The sequence below is a fragment of the Grus americana genome, chromosome 3 (assembly GCF_028858705.1).
Source record: "Grus americana isolate bGruAme1 chromosome 3, bGruAme1.mat, whole genome shotgun sequence".
NCBI classification, from domain to species: Eukaryota; Metazoa; Chordata; class Aves; order Gruiformes; family Gruidae; genus Grus; species Grus americana.
The window spans coordinates 24,668,880-24,691,707 of NC_072854.1; the positions used below are offsets into that span (position 1 = coordinate 24,668,880).

General features: G+C 34.9%; 1 protein-coding gene across 1 annotated transcript in view; it reads right to left on the minus strand.

Moving 5' to 3' along the window:
* The window catches only part of CSMD1 (CUB and Sushi multiple domains 1), a 1,238,533-nt gene that overhangs the window by 610,993 nt on the left and 604,712 nt on the right, over window positions 1-22,828 (minus strand). The window contains exon 5 of the mRNA XM_054821261.1: window positions 21,483-21,690. Coding sequence (XP_054677236.1) covers window positions 21,483-21,690 — 208 coding nt within the window. The remainder of the gene's footprint in view (window positions 1-21,482; window positions 21,691-22,828) is intronic.

Genomic DNA, 22,828 nt, shown 5'->3' on the forward strand with positions numbered 1-22,828 from the left:
AAGGAATGCCATCCAGAAGAATCTTGACAGGCTTGAGAAGTGGGTGTGTGCGAACCACATGAAGTTCAACAAGGCCAAGTGCAAGGTCCTGCACATGGGTTGGGGCAATCCCAAGTACAAATACAGGATGGCTGGAGAATGGATTGAGAGCAGCCCTGAGGAGAAGGACTTCGGGGTGTTGGTGGACAAGAAGATCAACATGACCCAGCAATGTGCCCTCGCAGCCCAGAAAGCCAACCATATCCTGGGCTGCATCAAAAGAAGTGTGACCAGCAGGTCAAAGGAGGTGATTCTGCCCCTCTACTCTGCTCTTGTGAGACCCCACCTGGAGTACTGTGTCCTTGGTACAAGACATGGAGCTGTTGGAGTCCAGAGGAGGGCCACAAAGATGATCAGAGGGCTGGAGCACCTTTCCTATGAGGACAGGCTGAGAGAGTTGGGGTTGTTCAGCCTGGAGAAAAGAAGGCTCCAGGGAGACCTTACAGCAGCCTTCCAGTACCTGAAGGGGCCCTACAGGAAATCTGGAGAGGGACTGTTTACAAGGGCAGGTAGTGATAGGACAAGGGGTAATGGCTTTAAGCGGAAGGAGGGTCGATTTAGATTAGATATGAGGAAGAAATTCTTCACTATGAGGGTGGTGAGGCACTGGAAGAGGTTGCCCTTGCCCAGAGAAGTTGTGGATGCCCCCTCCCTGGAAGTGTTTAAGGCCAGGTTGGATGGGGCTTTGGGCAACCTGGTCTAGTGGAGGGTGTCCCTGCCCATGGCAGGGGGGTTGGAACTGGATGATCTTTAAGGTCCCTTCCAACCCAAACCATTCTGTGATTCTATGAATCTATGGTCCTTCTACCTCATTCCAGAAGAATGGCTTAGGTACCCAAAATATTGTATATTTTATCTAATACTAGCAGTTAGCCTAATAAAAGATACAACTTCCCTCTGAGAACCTTATTTATATATCCACCAAAAGCCACTAATGTTAATGTTTCATAAATTAGAAAAGCATCAGGAACATCAGATGAACATCTAGAAACATTATTTCAATCATAACTATAAAAAACAAAAAACCCAAAACCCAAACCAACAACAGGTAGTGGTAGCACCCGAGAAGCCTGTCCCATACAAAGTGCTAAGGAAATTCTTTCTCAGCTTCATGCAAATATACTATCACTGATCTAGAACTCTAGATAAACATTACAATCTATTCCTATGCACACTTCCATATTCATATGCTGCCTTCCCTCCCATATACTTTTTTTTTCTCGTATTCTTTGTTTATTCCAACTAATATGTGTTTTTTGTCTAAGTTTGATAGACATAGGTCTTTCAGCTATGCAGATATGCTCCCTTCATTGTATATTTTAAAAATATTTATATTTGTGTGTCTATATAATGTATACTGTACATGGGCTCAGCTCTTCTCTTTTCATTTGAGAATACAATAGGCATAAGAGGATAAAAGGGGGGAAAGTGTCACAGGAATCACATTTCATGTTGTAGAATCTAACTGCAGGTACTGCAGAAATCATCTGTAAGATGCTATAGCGTACTCTGGCCCTAGTCATTGCCAGCCTTAGCTACACCAAGCTGCTTATATGCAGTCATCAAATTACATGTATGCAGCTGACTATCAATACAGCTCAGAAATCATTAATCTGTTATCACTAAAAAAAGGATGAAATATGGCTCTGTGGTTTTATGACACTGTAAAGCCTCAGTTTGGCCAGATTATTCTCAAATTACCAATATTTATCATTACTCAAAAGGAATTAAATCTGTGGTTTAGATCAGTTGTGTTTGGTTTGTTTTTTTGTTTTGGGTTGTTTTTTTTTTTTTCCCCCAGCAGTTTAGTAAAAATCTGTCTAAGTTTGAACATAAACCAGCAGAAACACCTGCATTTTCAATTCCTTTAGCTACTCAGTCTGTTGACAGATCACTCTTAAATACAAATAGCAGTTTGAAAAGTAGGGGAAAGAAAATACTACAGTTTGATAAAACCACTGAATCAAGTCATTGTACAGCTTCAAAAAACAAGGTACCTATAAAGATAGATAAAACTGGATGAATGAAATGTTTTTTATGAATTCAAGTATGTCAATAGTTCTATATAAACTATTCCAGCAGTAGCATGACAACTAATTAGCTTTAATTGAGAAATATGTAAATCTGTGAACAATGAGGAACTTGATCTACTTAGGTTTCAGACAGAATATCTTTACTTCTCACATATGACATTTACTGACATTTTCTAAAACATACAGATGTGTTCTGCTGAACACTCTCTGTATAAACAAATAAAAACAAGAGTATAATTTAGGAAAAAAAACCACCCCTGTATTACTAGGCTATATTGTTTTTCCTTTTCTAATATTTAATATATAAATACCAATCTGCAATCTCCTTATACTAGTATTTACATTAAAGCCCAGAAGAGATTCCCCGTCAGGTTGGTTTCATTTCAAGAAAGAGAGAAATATACAAGTAACTTAAAATGTCTTTTAGAAAAGTTCATCTCTTTTATTAATTTAAATATATCTTGTATTTCAAAATTAGGGATTGTTTACTTTGGTAATAACTTTACCAAATGTAATGTTTTTAATTGTCATTACACCATTTCTTTCCTAATGAAATTACTAAGGAAGTCTAAAATGTGGTAAATGTATAATACCATAGCTTTCCTTAAAAGTTAAATTATTATCTTCAAAACTAGTGGTGATTCAAGAAATTTAGAAACATAAAAAGTTTATTAATAATCCCTGTTTATTTGATATCCCCTTACTAGTAATATATAAATAGGGGGAATCTTGCATAAGCATCTCCATCTGCCCTCTCTACATTTTTCTCTCTGATTCAATGCAAAATTTTGTAGCTCTTTTAAAGAATTTAAAATTTTCTTATTAAGATATGAAATAAATGGATAGCTGCATTTAAAATTGAAATGGCAAAGGGTTATATTTTCTCCATACTTTTACAGTGGAAAGCAATCAGACTGCAGTGAGAGCTTCACCTTATCAACTTTACCTGCTAACTACTGCTGCTGACTTCATCTTTGGCTAGCTTAAGCCTAGGTTCAAAAGACTGATTCAGAGTTACAGCAGAATAAATTTTGGAATTAGCAATGCTAGTATTGAAATCTCAGGATCTACATTCACATTTATTCTGCATTACTAAAAAAAAAAATAAAACAAGAAAAACTAGAAAAATTCAAACTTTTTGAAGACTTAAATCTGAGCCAAATCAAAGCTCCATGATTAGATTCATGTTTCAGTGGTTGAGACATTTTCATCAGACTCACACTATAAACCTGAAAAAGCAGATACAGTAAAATGCTGTTGATTTCCCTACCTCAAATTAAAAAGAAAATTAGAAAAAAAAAAACAAAAAAAACACCAGAAAAAAAAAAGCAGAGAGGTGGGAACAGGAGGTCAGCACTCAGCTGAGGCATGCTGCTATCATAATATGAACGACTACCTATAAAGATGTTAAACTGTGGAAAAATAAGAGATGATTGTGTGAGTTGGGTATCTTTCCTGTAAATTGTATTGACCTACAGAAAATAAAAACATACTGACAATAAAAGAATACTGATGTCTTTGCACTTTATAGGAACTGAACTCTTTAAAATGCTCTCATTGCAAAGTCCTTTGACTCATGGTTGAAGCTTATTAGTCAACAAACAGGGCTCATTTGATACTTATTTCAAGGTATAAATTAAATAAGTAATCAACTTTATAAAAGTGAGCATTGAAATGAAATGTGCCTTCATGTTATAAATGATAGAACACAGTTTTATATCATTCTTTTACGTAACATGTAACAATTGAATACAAAACTAGTGAAGTTCCACATTTTAGCTGATAAAAAAGATGTTCATGCAGAAGCATATCCTAATTAAATGTAATTAAAAAAAAAGAACCAGCAATTTGGTAAGATCTTCAAAATATTCTTTGTAAATAAAGTCATCAACAGTTAAAATAAAATAAGCACCGCAAGCACTATTTTATTGTAGCGGAGCTAAAGCTAATTATTAGATACAGTGATTAGAAACTGAATGGGGATCTCCGTTATATGAAAAAAGTAATTTGAAAGAGTACTGCTAAGGGAATACTTTCAAGAAAATAAATACTAGTTTGTATCAGTGAATGAGAACATTTAGTTCTGAATTAAAGTTGAAATGGGATGTTTTTCAGCATGGTAGCTTCATGGCGGTAATTTTGTTAAGTGTGACTAGATAATTAAGAAAATAATAATTAGCAATATTAAAAATAAATAAATAAATACAGATGGTACATTTGATTTACCAAGAATTATGTTCAACTCCATTGAGCAAAGAAATATTTTTCTCTAGTTTTACTGGAAATACTTCTAAGATAAGTTACTAGCATTTTAAGTTGGCTCTGAAAACAATATATGTTCTTCTGTACTGATCTTTTATCACAGTAATATATTAAAAATAAAGACACATCATGTAAAAATTGTTCAAATTCTCAGTTTCTATATTTTTTTAATAATGGATTAAAAAAACTCCCACATTCTGTTATTTTGATGTATTTTACATACTTACTGACTGTATTTCTACTCTCTATTTTTTACTGTTCAACTTGTGATTTACATTCTCCTCACCTCCACAACTACTCTCAAGAGCTTCTACTTGATGCAGCTGCTGGGTGGGACAGATGTACTCTATTGCTAGTAACATGCCGAGAATAAAAATTATTATTTGTTCATTAATTTTTCATACCCTATTTTTCAAAATTTACTTTCTCTGCACATTCCAAAGTTTTTGGATCTTGTACAGCTTGTCCAATAAATCAGGCTTAGTACCTCCTACAAACATCACTGAAGCATAGCACTCCAACTGGTAAAATTATTGGCTTCATTCTTTATATGAAGCTACATTAGATTGGAGTTTGTTGGGTTTTTTTATAAAACAAACAAAAAAAAATAGTAGTCACTCTATATTTTCATAGTTTATTCTTCTTTACAACATAAGCTAAGCAAATCCATGTTAAATCTATCTATTAAATACAAAAGAACCCAGCATTCACAATGTTAGGCACCAAAAACAGCCATTGAAAAATTCAAATGAATTTCCCAGCTGCAGGTAACAAAATTCAACATTTACACAACACATAGTACTGTATATTTTACATGACTTTTTTTTTTTGTCAGATAAAGCATTCTTAAACTAAAAGTTGTACGTGAATGAAAATACAATTGCTGTCACTTTTCAGTATGTTCAGCGTAAATACACATGCCCCTTGTGAACAGGCAACACCTATGTGTACAGATCTGGATGTCAGCATGAAACCTAAATCCTTTGAATACGACTATGTCTGTGCAGTAAGTTACCTTAGCGAAGAAACAACCTCCGGCTACGCACAAGGACATTGACCACTTGTTATAGGAAAGGAATTATTATGTTTTTGCTGCACTTCCACAACTAATTGTTTCCAAAGGCAAACATGCTCCTGTGGACCCAGCCAGTGTTGACAGAAATCACCTTTGCTGTCTATATTCAAGCCACATGTAGAAGGTCAATCAGTTTTGGTTGGTCAGAGATTAGTCTGGGGCTGAGGCCTTTGGAAGCTTATGGCAGCGATATAAAATAGAAAGCTAGAAAACATTTAAACAAAAGAACCTCAGGGGGAATATACGCAGACATTAAATAAAAGGTGTAGAAAACCGAGCACAAGGTGGAACACAGAGAAGCCAAGCCACCAGCAGATCTGACGTGCCAACCAGCTGGTGTGTATATATATATATACACACACACACGATGTATATATAAATAGATATATTCCTAGCCTGCTCAGTAAACAAATTTTAGACCACATGCCGTGAGTGGCATGGTGCTGTTCTTCAGCTGCATTCCCCAAAACTGCCCTCTGACAGCCTCTCAGCCACAAAATTAGACAAACTCCCAGCAGATCTCTAATGTCTCAGGGAAAGCTCATTGAGGACAGACTATCTTTGTTTAACACTGAGGTCAGGAAACTCCATGCTGTTATGTAATATCCTACCTCTTTATTTGCTACAAACTCATGTTCTGGAAAAGGTTCTTGAGTTTTCTGTGTGGATTCTGCAAGGCTATGCTCTTGATCTATTCGCCTTCATTTCTTAGTCCTCCTAGGCTCTTTAATGCCCTGAAGGACGATTGGACTTGCCTTATAATGGTAAATATTAAGGATCTGGGAATAAGATTCCCAGAACAAAAACGTAAAAATCCTTCCCTGAAAGGGAAAAAGAGGCATTTGCTCTTGATTCTTATGAAGGTACTTTTCCAAAAGGGTGGTCTACAAAGGTGTATCCCAAGGCAGAGGGTTCCTTTGCTTCAGTTGGTTGGATGAATCTACTCTGTCTCGAAGGGGAGAAGTTTTCATAGGATTCATTGGACACAGCTCCTCTACTGTTTTTGTTAGAATGCCTGACAAAGTCTGATCATGAGAGATGTTGCGGCACTCAGTGCTCTGGATTGGCAGGAGGGAAGATTAGCCAGTTGTAACCTGATAAACTCAGAGACAGCACAAATTCATATCATAGCTATGATTCTTGTCTATTTTACATCAATTGGTTTCCATACAAAAAACATTCTTGAGCTATCTTCCAGATCGTGTCTACACCACAAAACAAACAAAACCAGACACTGCACCAAATGACATGGGGATCAATGGGTAACCTGCTTAACATGACCTTGTGTTATGGTGGTAAGGAAATAGCAAGCAAATGTCTGCTACTGTAATGCTCTTTCCTATTTCACAATTTTAGTTCGTAACCAAGAAGATAATGCAATTTGCAGAAGATTTGGGAAGAAAACAAAGAAACAAACAAAAAAAAAAAACAAAACCAAACCCAACACAAGAATAATTAAAAAATCAGATATCGTGTTGTGAAAACCTCAACATTTTTATTAGTTTATACTACCAAAGAGGAAGTTGTGGAATTACTTGGTAACAATGGGTAAGCATTCACTACAAATTGGAGTCTGATAACAGCTCTTCAGTCTTGTAGACAAAGACAGAAGAGCATGTATGGCTGGTACCTGAAACTACCCATATGCAAGCTTGGAAATAAGATGCTTGATTTTAAAAATAAGGATAATTAACCATTGGAACAGATTACAAAAGACTGAAGGACTGGAGAACACTAAATCACGGAGAGGTGTAACTTTTTTCTGAAAAATTTTTCATATGGAGAATTTTTATGGTTTCTTTTACACAGGTCACAGTTGATTATTAGAATGGAAATGTCTTGTTTCTAATTATGGATTTCATATCTGTTGCCTTAATTTATCAGATCATAATACATGAACAAAAATGTACATCAGTTCTGCATCAGAGATACATAAAAAATATAGGTAGCTTGGTTTGTTAATAAAATCAGTCATAATCCTGAAATAATGAGAGGAGAAAAATTGTCCATGTTTGTATCAATGGATGTTATGCTTCATATACCAGGTTCTTACTAAGCAAAGCCTAAGAAAAAAGTGCAAATCAGCTGTCTAAAGACTTCTAAATAATGGAAAAATGCTACTGATCTACATACTTTACTTTGAAAAAACAGGACACTTATTATCATTCCTGAGAAGTAAAAATTTCTGAAATAATATCCAAATTTGGAACAAATAGGAGCTGCAAACTCTTTAAAACATTTTCATATCAAATAAGTAATCTTTCTACTCAGTCTTCTGAGAAACATATTAAAATTGTTAATTTTTTTTGAAAGGATAGATTCTCTTTTGTTGCAAACCCAGTGATTAGTGTCTAAAATTTGACAATGAGTTGAGATTCTCCCAGTATAGAACTATTTAAAATGTGGATACATCCCAAATATAAATAAAACTTATTATTTCAGCTCTCAAGTTTATGTAGATTTGCAGGGCATTACTGCTACTTACTGTAGACAGAAAAATTAACATTTTTAAGAGCTTCATCTAGCCCAATGGGATTGCAGCGGATTGCTTTCAAACACAACAGCTGAAGCAAACACACTACCCGTGTTTTCTATTACCATATTGCTACTCAGGGGGCAGTGTGCTAATTCTAAATATTTATTGTGAAAACCTGTACATCAGTTTCTAAGAAACCAAGATTTCTCTTGATAGTTGCCCTCTGCAGAAGAATGGAAACCCTCAGCTTTAGAGACTCTCCTAGTAAATAGTGTCAAATTCTGGAATCCCACACTTTCGGTGCTAAATATAAGGTTTGCTGCTTTGACATTTCTTTCCACAACAATGAAGACAGACAAAGAACTGGTGGAATGAAGTCTTCTCATATAGTCATTAGATCGAGGTTCCATATTTAGACCTAGGTTCCATATTCTAAAACTACAAATCCTGTTGTTACCCTGGGCTGTACATAATAATTTACACCTGATTACAGCATAAATCAAAGACAGACATACAATCTCAATTTGAAGAGATGAGGAGATGGAGAATTCAACTTCAACTTTGAAACTTGCTAAAACACTTAATAAAGCCTAGCTAGGTATGATCCAGTATTTTCTCCACATGGATATAGTTATATGGTCTAAACCTTTACCTCTCAAACTGCTTTCTGATTAGACAAGCATCCATTCTTGAAGCATCTTTTCATTCTTTTTTAAATTTACCTATCTAGTTTTCAAACATACTTTTAAACCTGTGAATAGTCTGGCCCCAGTGTTCTAGTTTTGGTCTAATGCTGGTTTATGTACACCTCTTCAATACACTTAACAGAGGTCTGTTCATTGCGATATTGAGATACTGAGAACCATGTCATAGGGATTCACATGAACAGCTCAACTATCCTCTGCTATCACTTCTGAGGTTATGAGGACAAGCATTTTTCACACCCATTGAATTCTTGGCCTCAGTTTTCAATTTGTCAGTCTATCATTAAGCTAATTGATGATATAAACGCATAATTGGATTTAAATGAAATTCACTGCATATGAATGTTAGAATCCATAAAGCTTTTTTTTCGAAGTCAGTCTCTTCTATCCACTTCATACATGGGCTGCACATGATCTACAGCAAAAATTCTTTACTTTTCCTTCCATTTTTCTTTCCAGTATATTTTTATAAGACTTTCTTTAAGTATCCATCATGGCTGAACAAAAGATCAATAAAAAGGAATATTGGAAATGACATCACAGTAGTAGGTAGCACTTGTCCTAACATCTTCAAGAAAATAATATCGAAAGGACATTTTAGTATCCTTTAAATAGTTCCAAGATAGATGCAGGCCATAAATGTTAAACTACAGTTTGAATCTCAGAAACAGAAAGTGCTAATTGTGATTCTTAATGCTGTCACCATTTTTTCTGAAAAGATATTTAGATTTTTAGAGGCTTCCATAGGAAATCTGCTGTCAGTTACATTTTTTTTATTTTTATTTACCAAAGTGGAATGCTATACTTCACTCTATCAAAAATGATCATTTTTTCAAGGTAGGTAGATAAAACAAGAATTATTTTTTTTCCCCAGAGAGTGAAGATGAGTAAATAGGGACGTTTATGGTCTCAAATGATATATCCAAGCACTGTTTTCAGTCTGTGAAACTGAGATTCAGCCATCAGCCTCCTGTAGAAATGGCTAACATTACATGATTTACAGGAGGAAGAGTCTTGAGCAATTCCTATGGTACATCTACTAGAAGAATATTCAAGTTGCCAAGTGTTGGGCTTTCAATAAAATTAATTCAAATTAATTCATTCCATTAAAAAAAGAGATCAATTTATCTGGTTAAACAAGACTGAAGCTAATTAAAAAGGGTCCATAAATAATGAATGAAGAAAAAGTAAAAGATCTCTATCTTTAAATGTGCTCCCTTATAATACTGCTGAACCACAAATCACCTTTTTTGTTAATGATTGCACAATATTTTCTTACAGCACAAGAAAAATAAATATAAATTTTTAAAATATTTATTTTCCAGACAGGGAACATACTCTTTGGCGTTGATATTTTAAAGATTTTTTGTTCCCAACAAAGACTGAAGCTTGAATATTAGAAACAGCACAAATCAAATGTTAATTTGATTTAATACTCTGTCTCAAGAGAAAAAAGTCAGTCTTGAGTACCAGGTATTCTGCTTGCTCCCTTCAAGCTCCCATGGGCTCTAGTTGCAGCTGAAAGAAGTAACGAAGCTGAACCCAGGTATACGAGAAATGACTATAATATTAGCAAGAACCCAAATTTTGTCGGAAGATATTAACATGGCATAACAACCCTGTGGAAAAAGCACTCATAAAACCCAGTTTTTAAAGTGGTTACTCTGTTTTAATCATGAAACATTCCTTTCTTTTCCTTTAATATCGCAGATAACGCACACAACTTGTCATTTCAACATATGTAGCAGGCATCCTACTGACTAGCGTCTCTTTAAATGCACACCAGTAGGTCAGACGCAGAGCACAGTGAAAATAAGAGCATTTGATGGCATAATTAAAAAGCTATGTCAACTTTTTATGTACAAGTGGGTCAAACTAAAGCTGGCATTCTTTATTCTTGAGTGCTCAACTTTGTAATATTAATATTTTTATGCACACAGAAAGATGACACATGACACTCCAGTAAATCTGCATGTATGTTCTGCTAGAATGTATCTTTCTGTTTCAGTGTGTATTGTAAACTAAACTGACCTCACTTCAGTCAGCTAAAAAAGACAACTGTAGATTATTGTGGCAACCAACTAACTACACAGTTTATAAACCTCCTTTGAAGTTACTTAAATTATTTTCCATGCTACTTCCTATATGTTTTCTGGTAATTTGGTCCTGCTGTTATAATTTTAAAATAGATGTGCAAAAATGAATAAGTTCTAAGAAAAGTGTGGGTTTTGTTTCAATATAGAATAATATCTGGAATTGAGCTTTTCTTTCAATACCTTATCTATAATTTCCAAAAGCTCTGAATACAAAATAAGACCACATGCTTAGTTTCCTCCAAATGCAGCAGATCACATATATCTGTATGGGATTTTGCACAAATTTTAAATTACAGAATTCCATTGTATTAGATGTTGACATCATATTTTACTGTATTGTTTCTAATCAATAAATTTTTAAAATCTGGGTAGAAACACAATAGCAACTGTCCTAATATTATTTCTCACTTTCTGGCCTGGAAAACTTGCACCTCTTTCCTGCACTTTCTATCTGCTTCACTAAAACTGGTATGCAATTATTTCCCAATCTTATTAGCATACTGAATAGTTTTTTCAGTTAATATACTCATTGGCTACAAAGCATCCAATGTATAAAAAATAATGGTTAGTACTTGCGGCTTTAATTTTATTTTAGATGGTTTATATTTGAAATTCATGCTTATCACTGTGGTGCTGCTGCAAGCTTGGCTAAACTGTCTAACCAGCAAAATCCTTGTTTTTTTCTTTTTTTCCACAGGAATTCCCTTCCCTGCTGGTTGTCCTCTCCCTTGCCTACTTGGGAGATGGGATAAACAGAAGCAATAGCTCAGTCACTGCTACCCATCATATCTTAACTTTCTGTGCTGTAACTGTTGCTTTAAAACATCAGAGATACAAAACAGCACAGTATTTTCTAAGTGCAGACCTCTGCAGAAAACCCATTAAGTCCAATTGCTAGCCTACTGTGCAGACATTAAAAAAAGAGTAGCCATCAATAAACATGTTATTTAAATTCAATTTAACATTCTTTTAGAGTCAAAGAAGTAATCGATGCATTCTGTGTGCTAACTAAACAGAGATATCAGAGGCCAAGGTATTTATTAACTGTAAGAACAGTTCATTGACAGGTTTACTCTGAGCTGATGTAGATTATAGCACTGATCTTAGCAGAAGAACCATGAAAAAAACTAATGGGTAGTTGGTCAAAAAAGCTTACAGCGGAAATTCAGGACGAGTTTCCTGAAGGAGTCTGTTCACTTCTGTCTATCTTGCTGGGGAAAAAACCCAAACACAAACCAAAACAAACAAAAACAAAACCAAAAAAACCACTCGAATAACAAATGTTTTCAGTTGTTATGTGCCATGTTTTAGTAGTTGTCAGCACATCCAGGACAAAAATAAAACAGAGATATTCACACTTGATTCTTAGTCTATTCTTGCTTTTTTAAAAAATAAATTATTAATTGCTGAGACTTTGTTATTTGCTTTTTAACTTGCTGGAAAGTAAGAATGCATTCAACTATACAAACTCCTACCAACCAGTTTTTCATATGCTCAGGTATTTGAAAACATATGTTTAAAAAATCAAGATGTATTAACTCCCCCTCCAGTATATCTTTAAGAAAATGGTAATAGCTAGTATTACAAATCTAATATATTTTAAACTTAACACAGAAAGACACAGCATATCAGAAAAGACCAGTTTGGTAAGGTACCATCCTTCATCCTCTCTGACCCTAATGGGAAAAGAGGCCACGAGTCATGTCAATGTAGCTTTGATACACCATGATTGGTTTTCTTTCTGGTATTATTCCTAAATCAGCAACAAAGGTACCAGCAACAAAACCACAATTTGGCTTAAGCTCCAGGGAATAATTTCTCTTTCTTTTTCCAGATTGATCTAATATTCCCAATACTGATGTCTGTAAATTGTGATTTGCCCAGATGAACTCAATCATATTACTTCTTCATTTTTGTAACTTTTCATATTTAAATGCACAAACATGTTCTCAGCAAGATTTTCATCATTCATCTCTTTCCTTCTCACATGCTAATACAGACCTCCACAAATATATACATTAGTCAACTCCAGTTTGAGTTCCAGTTTTCATTGGCGTTTTTTGGTTGGGTTTTTTTTGGGGGTGGGGTTTTTGGGGGGTTTTGGTTTGGGTTTTTTTGGTTTTTTTTTTTTTTTTCTTTTTCAGAAAAACAAAGGAGTTAATGCATATTTTTAGAACTACTGTGATCATTGTAAGCAAATCTAGAATCACTGGTAGGGCTATATGGCAAAAGCGTGGGGAAAGGTTTTAATCTAACTTTCCAGAAGTCAAAATAGCTGTGGATTTTGCCTTACAAGGAAGCTACACTTGAGGCTGACTGCAATCGATAGGTAACGTGTAAAAGCAAGAAACACAGTGATTCTTCAATATCTCTAAGAAAGCTTCTAACAGTACCTAAATACACTGGTATGAGCTGGTATCATCATTAGAATATATTTTCCTGAATCTAATTTCAAGAATTTTGTGAGAAGACTATGCTAACCGTATAGATATTCTAGAACAATGCGACAGACCTAGTGGAAGGAAATTTTAGGAGCATAATGAATCCCCTGGGTCAGACAGACTGTTTAGAAAGATAGTAATGCTAGTGGTATTTTAAGCAATCCAAGCTCTCTGTTAATGTATTTAAACCTTGTTCACATACTTAATTTTAAAAATCTAATGCTTTTCATGTTATCTTAAATGTGGTGGAAAATTATACTGTAGGTCACAGTGCTTCCTTAAGTGTGTTCTCTCACTCTTATGTTCCTGTCAGTTTGTGATGTGGTATGAATTAAGCCTTTATACCTCTTCAGCACAGTAGGCTGTAAATTAATAGGTGCAAAGAAAGCAATAGTGTTCTGTGAATTAAGCATCAATTTACTGCTTCTGTACTTCTCACTTTACGCACCGTTCACATGCTGGTGTTAACAGCTAAGTGGTCTCTGTGTCTTTACAGCTAACACAGGCAAGAGATTATATTAGTTTAGTCACTACTATTAGCATGAAATACATTTACCATCCTATTTATTTCAGGGTCAAAATCTTTGCAAAAGCTTACACATACTTTTATGCATACAGTTATTAATACATATATATTATTTAGCATGAAGATATTACAAGGTATGCTTTCATACATGCTTTCTTTAAATCATAGCATCATAGTATCATAGAATCACAGAATGGTTTGGGTTGGAAGGGACCTCAAAGATCATCCAGTTCCAACCCCCTGCCATGGGCAGGGACACCCTCCACTAGACCAGGTTGCCCAAAGCCTCATCTAAACACATGCCTAAAAACTTTTGCAAGATTTCTATGTGAGATATTACCATAAACTAAACATATTTATTTACTGGGCCTTAGATAGATTTACCTTTGCATAAGGATTCTACCAACCTTTTTTTTTAATCAGGCTATTTCCATCACCTTCATCTCTGAATACAAGATTAGCATGTAATCCAAAGGAAAGCTGTGGTCCAAAAGGAAGAATGGGAAAGTGTTTTCTTAGATTTCTATCTGAAGCTCTCAGAAGAATTACAGATATATTTCAGCCATCATTATACGGGCCAGTATCTGGGGAAAAGGTGACAGGATACTGATACAGCCACCATGTATGTACTGGGAAGGAAGGCGGCAGGCCGGGCTTCACTGCTGTCCTGCACAGCAAAGGTGTAAGTGCCAAAACAGTCCTGTTTTGGAGGAAGAGGAAAGGAGAGGGGATATGCCTGCTGGATCAAAATGACAACATTAGTGATGGTGATATTCCTCTGGGTTTAGGCTGGTTTTGTTCACTCTGTGCAAGTGGGAGGGCTGACTCGAGTACGCTTCCCAGGCTCATTTGGGATATCACTCTGCAAAGGTTCTTCTAACCTACAACACCAAATTCCCACATCGCTACTCTCAACTTCAAATTTCCCAGCCCCTTCAACCCAATCTGAGGCTGTTTCCAAAACCTTACCAATTCTTTAAAATCTGTCATACTATCCTCCAACTCACCCAAACAATTTTTTCCCATGTTAGATTCATTCTTGTCTCCCAACTCCAAGCCCTCATTCCCTCCATCATCCCCTTTCTTCCAGTGCAATGCCAGCAACTCAGAGATCACATACAAATTCAGATGTTACATTTCAGATTATTTTTGAAACCACTTTGTCCCTTTCTTCATTATGGTCATTTTAGCAATTGGAATCTGAAGGTGCCTCATTGCGACCAGCAGAGCCCATCTCCTCATATAATATATACTATATTATTTAGTATACGCTTAAATAATAAAACAAACAAAAAATTTCACACATGTTCTCCTGTATCAAAAAAATTAAATAATAACAAAAAAAAGTTGCCTTTAGGGTGCTGAAAGGAAGAGGAAGACAATGTCTAGGATGAGGGAAAGAAATGTAACCCTGTCTTAAAATAACCACTTCTTTACACCTTCGCTTTCATATCAGTAGTAGTCAGGTTTCATCTTTCCTCCTATAGAAATTTAGGGGCAGGGACTGTTCACTAACTCTCTCATCTAAGTTTTGCCTTTCTATGGACTCCAAAGGTACTGAGCAGTGTTCATTGTATTTTCCCAAGCCTCCTAACAATTTACTTACAACTGTGGATAATTCATTTTTTCAAGCATGCATTTGAATGCCTGCAGAAAATCCACTCTGGAACGTGATGATTTTGATAAATATAGCAAAGTACAAGATACATCACTGATGAGATCAGCTTATTAATCCTTATTATGGGAAAACTGTAGGAGTGAAGAAGCTGTTTATCTGCATATGTTTGGGTATAGCAACTGCTACGCCAAAGAACTGGATATAGATACTGAATTAAAACATGCTATTTCCCACTCAGGGAATTTTAAAAGACTCTGGAAAGCAATACTTTAAGAACTAGAGTATATCAGTTGTCTGTGACATGTTTAGTATACATAGCTGGCATGCTATGCAAAACACTGTGCCTGTTTTCTTGCCAAATTCCCTAACCTGTAAGTGGGACGATCCTTTCTGAGACTATGCTTTCTGAGACTCTGAGCCCAGCGACACTTTCATTCCAAGATTACAGAATTGCACAGGCACTCAAATTCAGCACGTTGCTTGCAAACTTTTTATACACCATTTTCACTATGACTATATCACATGGCTGACTTTTTCTTCAGTGGAGGGTATGTTTTTCAAACCTTAATCTATCAGAAACCAAAGGAAAAGTGCAAGATCAATTACAATGTATTAATGCTTGTTTGGGATAAATTTAGCCAGATTTTAAGCAGAACTGATTGAAAATGGCAGCAAATGCTGAGGGAGGATGCAGAAACTGGAAATGTTGGTGGGAGGGGAAGGCAAGGGAGCAGTGGGAGCAGCGGCATTGCCAAAAGAAAATGGCTAGGAGAAATCGGGAGAAACAAGCATCAGCAGCAAAGGCAGCAAGTGACAGGACTCAGAAGCTGAGGAAAAAATGTATCCCACTGAGTCTTTAAGAGAGACATGGGATTTGCCATATTACTTATTTTAGGGATTCTTCTATCATTTATTCAGTTTGCAATATGTGAATGCCTAATGATGATGTGTGCTGTAGCAGGAGCCTGAACAAACGGGGTATGGATGAAATCAGTTAGCAAAAACATATTTCATGAACAGAACTTTAATTCTAATCAGGTAAATAAACATATTACTGATTGAAAATATCTAATATTCTGTCATGATCACTGTATTTTTCAGTATTCTAAGGCTCTTCATATACAGACACATAACTACCTTTCTCGCTCACCTTAAAGTATCTTAGTCCTTCCTATGTATCTTGGGGGTTCGGAACTGTGTAGTGTTCTATGGTAAGTCAATTTAAAAAGTTATGGTGTTGCTATATATATTTGATAGACAGCATTCAAATGCTAAGTAGCATTAATGCTGATTTTCAAATGTGACAGACTATGGGATTTTTATACAGTAACTAGAAACTTTGCAATATGGAAGTCAATAAAAAGAATTTGAGGGCAATTATGCAACTTTTCCTGAAGAAAAAAAATAAAAATAAAAATGAAATGTGGTTCATGGCAGGTCAGACACACAGGTTATGAAGTACAGAAGCTTATATTTATTAGACCCCGTTTCCTAATCAAAAGAGATAAAAGGGAAAATCTAGTTAAAACCTAGAGAAAGGTAAGAGCTTCCAAAAACTAGTAGACAGCAAGAGAACCCTTTCCCATCATCTCAATACAAACACACAGCTTTGCAGAGTTTCACAAGTTTCAAAAAAAAAGATGACTGTCAGACTGTCAGTCTGTAAAGAGGCTGAAATAAGTAAATAATTGCAAATAAATTACTAAAATTTTTAATAGTGTTCTCAAATGAAAAAGCTGCAATTTAACTGCCTTCCTCTCACTGCATGGTCATGGCACATCCTTTCTGGTCTGACAGAGAGGGAAAAGAAAACAAAACCTGATATTGCCAAGGGTATGTCACGACCCCTTTTCTGGTGTATAACAACTTTATTGAAGGTGCATCCCCAAGCAATACATCTTTTCACAGTAAGCCAATAGATGGTGCTCTTTAGCTGTACAATTATGTAATTCTGAGCTAAATATTCAGCTTATTATGTATGGATCTACTGCCATAGGTGCCTATCAAAAAGGTGATTTAGACCACTCCATAAAGTCATGCATTATTTTGATATAGACCTCTCACAATGAGGGTGGTAAGATTAAGACAGATCTCTGTAAACTAGAAATATGCAGATCAAAACACTACTGTTTTAAACTATATCTAAGGGCTTGGACTGGTGTATTTATTTAAGAAGCACAAATTAGTATTATGACCCAGGTGTTATAAGAGTTATTCATTTACACAGAAGAAAGACGTTAGGTTCAGATGACTCCAGGTACTTATGTCAAATTGTATGCCAAGATAATAGTAATTCATTATTGCTACTTCTAAATCACTCTCACATCCACGTACATTTTTATGGCCTTTCACTAGGATATTGAGGTGATTTATAAGGAAGTCAGAATAATCCTAAAGGCATTTTTAAATAGTATTAGGAAATTAATTTGGACTAAAAAGTATGAAGTGTACTTCATTCTCTTGTATTGGCAAATACCGACAAAAAATTGAAGAATCATAATTTTAAGTTTAAACGGTAGCACAGTCAGATAACATTAATATTGTAAGGTAAATGAGGGAAAAAAAATAGAAGAAAATTTGTTCAATATTAAGATTCCAAGTTAAAAAACTTGCAGAATTATTCTTAGCATCATAATCACCTTTCATGCATACTGTAATAGTCTAAGATTTTTTTTTTTGTCAAATAAGTTTTTAATCATGCAAAAATTATGGTAAAGCCACATTTTCATGAAAAAGCCTGAGTCAGGCCTGTCTACACCCATGCGAATTGCCCATCTTTACCTAAACTGCAAATAATAAAATACTCAGTCCAAATTAAAAAAATACACAACAAAACCCACCTCAATCTCATGGAGGAGTCTTGGGTAAGACGTATTAAGAGATTTTCAAAAGGATGCTTTCCCCAAGTGATATAGTCCTGATTTTACTTCAAAACCATGTCAATTCAGCCTGGGTTTTTAATATACTTCTTAACAGTATCTCTATATCCAACCTTGATTTAATTTTAAGTACCATATAACTTAAGCTGAAGTCTAAAGGGACATGTTTAAAAGTATTTAAAAAGTTATATTTAATGTTCATAAATTACACAAACACCTATTCTTCTTTTTTTTTTTTTTTTTTTTTAAGTTCTAATAATTAACAACAGAAGAGCCCTTCAGACTCAAAAAACCGAGCCATTTGGTGGACATGGAGATGGACTCCAGACATAGGAAGAGGCAGCCTTTATGTTATGCTCTCAGAAGTACTGTGCCTGGCATTGCGAGCAAGAGCTTACCAACTCAAGATAAACATGTATTACAACTAAAACTCCTTTATGTAACAGCAAATTAAGCAAGTGATTCAAATTCAGAAAGGTTTCTTTCATCTACAGTCTAATAATACTTTTACTTGCTCCACAGATTAAAAAGACTGTTCTACCTGCTTTGCATTCATTTTGCAGACACTGTTGTTCATCTTTTTAAACCTGTTCACACTCTACATTGATTCAAAGCAGGATTAAAAATGCGGTCATCTATATGTGCACATCCATTCAAGATCCAGAGCTATATAACTGCTCCTTAATTAGGGAAAAAAAAAACAAAACAAAACACCAAAACAAAAAAAAAACCACCTTGAATAGCTTTGGACACTAATTGTATCATGGACATAAAATAAATACTGAGGTAATGTCGCTTGAATCTTTTATAAACTAATTCCATTAGGATAGACTGCGTGAATGATTTTCAAATAATATTTTAAGAATAAGAAGAGGTAAACAAATCTCTTCCTTTTCAATGCTTTGGAAACCAAACCAACAATCAGCTATATAACATGGAAATTAACGGAACATTTAAAGAAGGTTTAGAAACAGGTGAGACATACAGCTAATATAATCTAATTAATAATTAATAAAATAACTATAATATCTCTTATAGGTATATTTTATAGATATACCAGATTATTCTTCCTTAGCATTTAGATTCTACTTGTTCTAGCATTTCCATTGCTTTACTTTAAAAAAGTCCATCCAGTTTTTACTGTAATCATGCTGGAACTGCTACTAACCTTGTTGATATGTCTGGAGAGGGTAATCCAGACTAAAGAATCATCAGTCTGAAATGATTTTGTTTATTTTCACTCTTTTCTAGCTTTTGCAGTGCTTGCATAACTATATGTCTATGCTTTTCACTAGGAAAATATTAGGCTTATTTTACAGCAAATATTCCTTTAAGTGAAAAAACAATCATAATTACAAGACCATGCTAATGGCATATATGTCTTCTAACACAGAATTACTGTATAAAGCTGTTGACATGATGCCAGACACAATAAAAGGGAGCAATTAAAAAAAGTCACATTTTAAGATGATACACCTCTAGACCATCAGTTTTAAGTATGGAACAACTTCACATTTAAACACACAGCTGATTTTAGCAGATTACAGCATGCACTACATTTAGCATGGCTCTAATGTCGCTATGGTAACTGTTCTGGCTTAAATATAGCTGAACGTGTAGCTTCATTCCAAATTATCCAATAATCCTTTAAACATTTCTTACAAAACTTCCCATAGCTTCTCCATAATTTTATCAGTGATCCTAGGAACATATAATAAATCCTTAGCTTTAGTGATCAGAGTTTAGCACTATAAAAAAAATAATCTCCCAACCAAAAAACAAATATCAAGGAAAAGAGAAAAATGTTTAGATTGAATTCTAGGAGAAATAAGATTCTTATGATATCTCTGATTTCCAATGCAATGCTGATCAATACCATACAAGATCAATGCAGAATATGTTTACATTGCTTTCTGCTCATATTCTTCTACATCATCTATTATCAGAAATCTTCTGGGTAATGGGTATATTTATGTGGCTGTCTGTACATGTAAAGTTATTCCTACATTTGCATATTCAAGTTCAGTAACAGATTAATTTCTTGCAACAAAGTTGCAGATATGTTCTTAGGTGTCTACTAGAGCCTCATACACAAAATTAAATGGACAGATTTTTATGTTCTGAAGCAAGACTCCATTAGTTCTTCTCCTTCAAGATTTCTGCTTCTGGTCCTTAGAACCCCTAATAAGAAAACACTGGCGCTGATGACTGTAGTGCATGTCTGTGCGTGAGCGAGCACCAAACGGGATACTCACATATTCCATTTCAGACATTCAGAATTGAGCACTTAATTTGATACAAGCTGCTTCACTGACTGTCATTACACAACTTTTGGTCACATGGAAATGTTAGAGAGTGATCCTGTGATATAGGTCCAGAAGTATTTTTAAAACAGTTTTTACATATTTGCAAAGCATGGTTGCCACATATTTTTATTTCATAGAGTTTTTCAACAGATCAGATGCTACCTAGAACTTCACAATTATTAACATATTGCACCACCTAGCCTGTCATGACATTAAAATAATAGTGAGATCGCTTCAAATCTCCAGAAAGGCATTCTGAAGATAATAACCATCAGTCACCTGTGAGCAGCAGATCCATATTTTTTTCTAGGCTACATTTTAAAGCAATGGTGCATATGTCAAGCACAAGTCATTCTCAGAGACCAAAAAAATGCAAAGCTTGCATATGTAGCATGCAGAGAAATCCTAATACAAACTGTTCTGCAATTTAATCCATTCCCATAGTCAGAACTATAATCTTTCACTTAATACAGAGAACGTAGATTTTGTTTTACAATTACTAAGCCCTAATATTGCTAAGCAAACAGTTTTAACATCAGCCAACGTAAGATAATAATACATGCATACACGAATACATGTAGTAAGATTGACTTATAGCCTGTTTAGAATAAGATGGTATCTATTTGCTCTCTCTATATTTCTGTTTTACTGTGAGGTGGAATTCTGCTCACTACTTTCATTGTTGGAGTACAATATCATGATAAGTCATTCAAGACACAACGTCAGAAAATGTTCTCATATGAAGTTCAAATATGTAACATCAATAAATGCTGACTGCTGATACCTTACAAATATAACTCTCAAACATGGAGGAAAATAATAGGAAGGATGAAGATTTGGAAAGAAGCAGCAGCAAACCATTATATTAGTTTAAAATTCTGGAGGGCGAAGGGAACCAAAGGAAAATACATAACAAAATGGTCATTACTAACAGGTAGAAAATATCTTAAATATCCCTCAATACACTTGTAAAATACTCACCAAAAAAAGAAAAAAACCTGAGATCTTTACAAGATCTCAGACTTACCATATTGATGGTGCTTCTGTTCCACTGATCTCTAAGAAGTCGTATCCTTCCTCTAACTGGAAGTCAGTAAAGACCAAAGCAATGGTATCTCCTGGTTCAGCCAATATGGTCCAGGTGCAGTCAGCATTATTTTCATACTCAGAAGGGAAGTGAGGACTTGAAATAGTTCCGCTTGTCCCACGTAGTGTCCCTCCACAAGCTCCTTCAGCTGATGAACAGAATATTAATTACTAGTGGAGCTGCACTTTAAACAAGTGAAGCATCATCCTTGCTTCTGCCATAGTAAACCCCTCTTCTGTGCATAGAGTACCCACAAATATACACATAAAGAGAAATAAAATTCTATCCAGGTGAATGGAATAGAATATTTTCTGTCCATTAAGGTGCAGAGATTTTTGGTTTAGGTTTTTTGACTTTTTTTCTTGGTGACACTCTAGTGCCAGGCCAAAGAAGGATAACATTAGCAGAGACACCTAGTACGAGCTGATTTGGAGAACCTGTACTTTGGCTCTGTGAAAGTGTCCACAGAATGAACCTAAGAAAGAACTGCACAGAGAATCACAGAAATACAGTTAGTCTCTCTGTGATATAAATTTAAAAGTACTAAACATTTCTTTCTAAAGACCCCTCTCATTTCTTATAACTATAAAAAACTACAGAAAAAATATTCATATTGTTTTAAATGCTACCCTAAACTATGAAGCATTAATGAAATCATACTAGCATTTCTCAGGTTTTTTGTTCCGAATCAGGATGTTTACAGATGGCAAATAAATTCAAAAGGTTTTGCTGACAGATGGACCTTCCAAGGTTCACACATCATCGGTTAATAACACATATTTTAATGGTTATTAACCAAATTTCAAGAAATACAGAGCATAGGAATTTCCTGCTAAGCCTGGAATGTTGTTTAATATGTTGCCAAAGGATTTAGCAGACTTCCTGTACTCTTTCTTGCCCCATAAGATTTCATTGAAAGCTTTAAAGATATGCTGATTATTAGTAGCACTGGGTATTAAAACATATAATTAAAAAAAACCCCCAACAACAAACATGTCATCCATACAATTCATTGGCATAAAAAATTAAAAATTCATCAAGGGGCTTTTGGTGTGTTGTAATGTGGTTATGAAAGCTACAGCAATAGTAATTAAAAATATTTCTGCATAGGTGAATGATCAGAAGATAAGCATTTAATTTTTATCCATTTTATCATATTTCCTTACTACTATTATCATTAGGTATGATTTGCACACTATAAGTGCATGTGGAGATTTAAAAACAAATAGCTTGGCAAGGTGCATGACACAAGGAACTTTCAGTCTAATTAGGATAATAACTGAATA